At 38.9% G+C, this 5947-nt stretch overlaps 1 protein-coding gene across 4 annotated transcripts in view; it reads right to left on the bottom strand.

Annotated features, from left to right (window-relative positions):
* Window positions 1-5947, bottom strand: part of RAB6A (RAB6A, member RAS oncogene family) — a 105201-nt gene that overhangs the window by 60395 nt on the left and 38859 nt on the right. For all 4 annotated transcript variants that reach the window (XM_011996202.1, XM_011996201.1, XM_011996204.1 and 1 more), the window contains one exon: window positions 453-506. In XM_011996202.1, coding sequence (XP_011851592.1) covers window positions 453-506 — 54 coding nt within the window. The remainder of the gene's footprint in view (window positions 1-452; window positions 507-5947) is intronic.

Genomic DNA, 5947 nt, shown 5'->3' with positions numbered 1-5947 from the left:
GCTGGTCTCAAACTCCTGACCTCAGGTGATCCACCTGCCCCAGCCTCCCAAAGTGCTTGGATTACAGGTGTGAGCCACTGCACCCAGCTCACATTATTTCTTTTTAGTCAGTCACTTTGACATGCATCCTATCCTGACAAAAAAATACTGAAGTTCACAAATTGAAATCTTATTGAATGCCTCAATAGTGGTATTTAGAAGGTCTTTAGCAGCTTTAATTTCTTCATAAAAATTCTCCTTTAATTCTCTGTAAAGTTCTTTGTTTTCATTTTTCCAAATCAAGATAACTGCCAAGTACTACTCACTCAGTAATAAGAGTTTTTCTCAACAACTGTAAACTCTCTTTGGTAACTCTGCTAAGTACTTCTTATGGTGACAATCATTGATTATTTTGATCGCAGTTTTCTAACCTGGAATGTTGCAGAAAATTGCACACTGAAAATATTACTCACTGTTCGATCCTCCAAGTACATAGTTTTGGATAAAAAGTCAATGCCAATTGTTGCCTGTAAAACAAAACAAAGAAGTTAACAAATAATAACCGTTTAATGGTGGCCAGCAGTTTAGGATTCAAATGGGATTCATTAATTGTGGAAGAAATAATGAATAAACAAACCAATACAACATAGCCAATTAAGGACAAACAAAACTTCCAGTGATAACAGTTTCCACGTATTCAGCACTTGCTTAATATTAGAGACTGTTTTAAGCCTTTTACATGATCATCTCTAATCTTTATACATTCCTGCCAGGTAGCTTATTCTCATCCCTATTTTTCTCATTTTACAAATAATAAGATAATGGCAACTTTGGTTTAAATATTTGTATTTGAACTTTAGTTTGAATATCTGATTGCTCCCCACTCAGAATGGTGCGTATCTGCCCCAAGAGCAGTTTTATAAAATATTGTTGATATAAACAACTATCTGCTGTCATGACCTCCTACATAGTGGTTTGTCAACTGTCCTGATGACATAGAAAGCCAGAGACTCACAAACATCGTAACTTTCCATAAGACACATGATTTTTCCAATATAAAATAAAAGTCATTAGGTAAAGAAAACAGGTCTTACTGTGTACCACACAATGATAGGTTCCTTCTGTGGTGAAAACACATGTAAAATTCTATTGCCTGGCTGCTATTTTCCCTATCAAGAGAAAATGGTGAAATAATAAGAGAATAGAAAGAAGGCAGACTAGAAAAAAGAGGGGAAAAAAAGTATACAAGTTAAAAAAGAGGCCAAAATTAATTAGAAGAGATAAATAAAAAGAATGGAAGAAAGACAAATGACCCCAGAAAGAGGATGTTCATATGGACTCTATTTTAGAAATTTAATCACCTCATTAATAAACGTTTGTGTGCACATATACTATGTATGTGTGTGTGGATACATACATACTTTTTCCCTAAATATCTTTGTGCCATATTCCTTAAAACAGAAACTAGTTGAGTCTGTGCATTTAAAATATGAATCACTAAGAATTTTAAGTTCCTAAAAAACAATAAAAAACTAGATCAGAAAAGTGGTCCATCCAGTTGGGGATTTTATTTCTGTTGGCAGAAAAATAGAATTCTGTGTGTGTCATAGCTGAGTTCTCATGAGATCTGATGGTTTTATAAAAGGATTTCCCCTCTCTTCGTTCTGTGCTTCTCCTTGTTGCTGCCATGTGAAGAAAGACATGTTTGCTTCCCCTTCTGCCATGATTGTAAGCTTCCTGAGGCCTCCCCAGCCACGCAGAACTATAAGTCTATTAAACCTCTTTCCTTTACAAATTACACAGTCTCGGGTATCTCTTCATTAGCAGCGTGAGAACTAATACATGTGTCTCCTTTAATTTCTCCTGGCAGTGTTTTGTATAGTCTTATACTGTTTGTTAAATTTGTTCCTAAGTATTTTATTCTTTTCTGAAGCTTCTGCAAATAAAATTTAAATAAAATTTTTCTTTTTCTTTCTTTTTTTTTTTTTTGGAGACAAGGTCTCACACTCTGTTGCCCAAGCTGGTATACAGGGGTGTAATTTTGGCTCAGTGAAGCCTCAACCCCCTGAACCAAGCGACCCTCTCAAGTAGATGGGACTACAGGTGCATACCACCACGCCCCACTAATTTCTGTATTTTTTTGCAGAGATAGGGTTTTGCCATGTTGTCCAGGCTAATCTGCAACTCCTAGGTTCAAGAGATCTTCCCCATCTGGCCTTCCAACATGCTGGGATTGTAGGCATGAGCCACTGCGCCCCACCCAAAGATAGTATCTTTATATGACAAACCAATGTAATGTTGGTAAGTCTTTACACATTTTTACATATATTCAAGAATGAAAGGTATAGTAAATTATATAAATTAATTATCTACTAAGTGCCAATTTATACACATTGCCTCATTTAGTTCTCATTTATTCGTTCATCCATTATTTATTTAGAGACAGTGTCGCTCAGTTGCCTAGGCTGGAGTGCAATGGCGTGATCTCAGCTCACCGCAATTTCTGCCTCCTGGGTTTGAGCAATTCTAGTGCCTCAGCCTCTCAAGTAGCTGGGATTACAGGCATTCACCACCAAGCCCTGTTAATTTATTTATTTATTTATTTAATTTTATTTTTTTGAGACAGAGTCTTGCTCTCTCACCCAGGCTGGAGTGCAGTGGCGCCATCTCGGCTCGCTGCAAGCTCCTCCTCCCGGGTTCATGCCATTCTCCTGCCTCAGCCTCCCAAGTAGCTGGGACTACAGGCGTGTGCCACCACGCCTGGCTAATTTTTTGTATATTTAGTAGAGATGGGTTTCACCGTGTTAACCAGGATGGTCTTGATCTCCTGACTTGATCCACCCGCCTTGGCCTTTCAAAGTGCTGGGATTACAGGCGTGAGCCACAGCGCTCGGCCAAATTTTTGTATTTTTAGTAGAGATGGGGTTTTGCCATGTTAGCCAGACTGGTCTCAAACTCCTGGCCTCAAGTGATCCCCCCACCTCGGTCTCCCAAAATGCTGGGATTACAGGCATGAGCCAATGCACCCAGCTTGCTCATCAAATATTTATTAAGCATGTACTTGCAAACACTGTGTAAAGTACTAGAGATAGAGTGATGAACAAACATGCAGTTGGTCTCTACTCAAATTAGCACACATTTAAAAATCATGTAAACTTGTCTACATTCATCAGAAATATTTATTGAACTCTATTCCTTCCTAATACTGGGGGGAAAAAAAGAAAGATTTTATTTATTTACTTATTTATTTATTTTTATTTTTATTTTTTTGAGTGACAGACTCTTGCTCTGTCACCCAGGCTTGAGTGCAGTGTGGTGATCTTGGCTCACTGCAACCTCTGCCTCCTAGGTTCAAGCGATTCTCCTGCCTCAGCTTCCCAAGAAGCTGGGACTACAGATGTGCACCACCACACCCAGCTAATATTTGTATTTTTTAGTAGAGACGGGGTTTCACTATATGTTGGCCAGGCTGGTCTCGAACTCCTGACCTCAAGTGATCCACCCACCTCGGCCTCCCAAAGTGCTGGGATTACAGCCGTGAGCCACTGCGCCTGGCAGAAAGAAATATTTATTGATTGCCTACTAGTCACCATCATTAGGAGCTAAGAATCCTGTGGTAAAAGGATAAAAAGCAGACAAGAATCTATGCACAGAGGTTACAGTCTGCTAAGACAGACAAACAATAAGCTAATTAAGTAAAATAGTATGTTAGAGAGTAGCAAAAGAGAAAAAAAACAGGAAAAAGACAATAGAAAATATTATGGTATGGTGTCGATATTTTTAGACAGGATACTCAATGAAGGCTAAGAAAATGACTCTCACCACTCCTACTCACATATCTATATACTGTAAACCAGTACCCTGCATTTCAATATATGAGATTTGGTTTTTTCAGTTACATAAATAAAACACCACAAACTTTATGTATGTCAATTCCTGTACAGTAAATATCTCTAACAAATAGGTTTTTAAAGAAAAAATTGAACTGTTTCTCAAATTCCATATAAACACTTATGCATTTCTCATTCACTCTGACTTAACATGGGATTACTGCATATAGGCTGCAGAAAGTTCACACTCAAGAACAGCTATGTAAAGCATGTAAAACAACAGCAATTCAAAAGGTGATTTCAAAAGCAAAGAAAAAGATATCCCACTGAACACTTCATTTTCTCTTCCATGACAAAAACATTCACTTGAGAATATATTAATTTGAACATCAAAGTACATTTGTTAATATACATAGGCAACATCACAAAGTTGACTAAAAGTAAATTTTGTAATATATAAGTCAAGAACAGTTCTCTCTTCCTCCTCTGAAAATAGCAAACTGTGACTTACAAATTATGCAGCTAGGTAGTACTATAAAGGCCACAATCATTATCATGCTAAGATCATGTTTTCCTAAATGTATTTTTTTATAGCACTTTTGACTAGATTAATAAATTGTTTGATTAACTGTTAATTATCCAACTTCTCCCCACTAGAAGTTCCATGAGAGTAAGGTTGGTATGTTTGTTCACTACAGTATGCTATATACCCAGGATGCAGAATAGTGCCTGGTACATAACAAAAACTCCAGGAAATAAAGAACAATGAAAGTGTTGAGAATGATAAATGCCAGAGAAGATAAGATTTAGCACAGTTAGGGACTGGCTTTTGATAGGAAGAGGGCATTTACTACAGTATAATGGAATGAAAGAGGATTGGTATAAATACTGTTACATATACACAGATGATGTGGTAAGAAAAATAAAAAAGGGCATTCCTGCCTTATACTTCCCATTTGTTTAAGAAGCAAGGTCTTCAAAGTAAGGGTCGAAGAAGAGTGGTAAAAGTGGTAAAGTTCGAGTTTGAGGAGTATAGAGTTAGTATGAAATAGTTACTCCAAAGAGTGCTTGGTAAACTGATAACCTAGTTGACACTAGCAACATTAATGTATTTAAGAACCAATGAGGAGAAATGAGATGACTGGGTTCATAACACGAATTTTGCCAGGCATATGTGATTGAACCAAAGAGAAGTGTATTGGTCTGTTTTCACGCTGCTGATAAAGACATACCCGAGACTGTGTAATTTATAAAGAAAAGGAAGTTTAATGGACTTGCAGTTCCACATGGCTGGGGAGGCCTCACAATCACAGCGGAAGGCGAAAGGTTCTTACGTGGAGGCAGCAACAGAGAATGAGAGCCAAGTGAAAAGGGTTTCCTTTTATGAAACCATCAGATCTTGTGAGACTTATTCATTACCATGAGAACAGTATGCCGGAAACCACCCCCAATGATTCAATTATCTTCTACTGGATCCCTCCCACAACATGTGGGAATTATGGGAGTTACAATTCAAGATGAGATTTGGATGGGGACATAGCCAAACCATATCAAGAGGCTAGAAAGTTAAAGAATTTCCCATGGAGTCTAAGCTAAAAAAGGAGAAAGGTAAGACAGAAGACACAGGACCAGATATTTAAAAACAACATAGAAGGGCTGGGCGTGGTGGCTCATGCCTATACATCCAGCACTTTAGGAGTCCGAGGCGGCCGGACTGTTTGAGCTCAGGAGTTTGTCATCAGTCTGGGCAACATGGCAAGAACCTGTCTCTACTAAAAATACAAAAAAGGCCGGGCACGGTGGCTCACGCCTGTAATCCCAGGCCGAGGTAGGCAGATCACAAGATCAGGAGTTTGAGACCAGCCTGGCCAATATGGTGAAACCCCACCTCTACTAAAAATACAAAAATTAGCCAGGTGTGGTGATGCGCACATGTAGTCCCAGCTACTTGGGAGGCTGAGGCAGGAGAATCGCTTGAACCCAGGAGGCAGAGGTTGCAGTAAGCCAAGACTGTGCCACTACACTCTCGCCTGGGCGGCAGAGCAAGACTCCATGTCAAAAAAAAAAAAAAAAAGGCCGGGCACAGTGGCTCACGCCTGTAATCCCAGCACTTTGGGAGGCCGAGGCGGGTGGATCAC

Source organism: Mandrillus leucophaeus, unplaced genomic scaffold, assembly GCF_000951045.1.
Source record: "Mandrillus leucophaeus isolate KB7577 unplaced genomic scaffold, Mleu.le_1.0 Scaffold504, whole genome shotgun sequence".
NCBI lineage: Eukaryota > Metazoa > Chordata > Mammalia > Primates > Cercopithecidae > Mandrillus > Mandrillus leucophaeus.
Note: the sequence above shows the minus strand (reverse complement) of the source record. Positions and strands in the feature narration are given on the sequence as shown.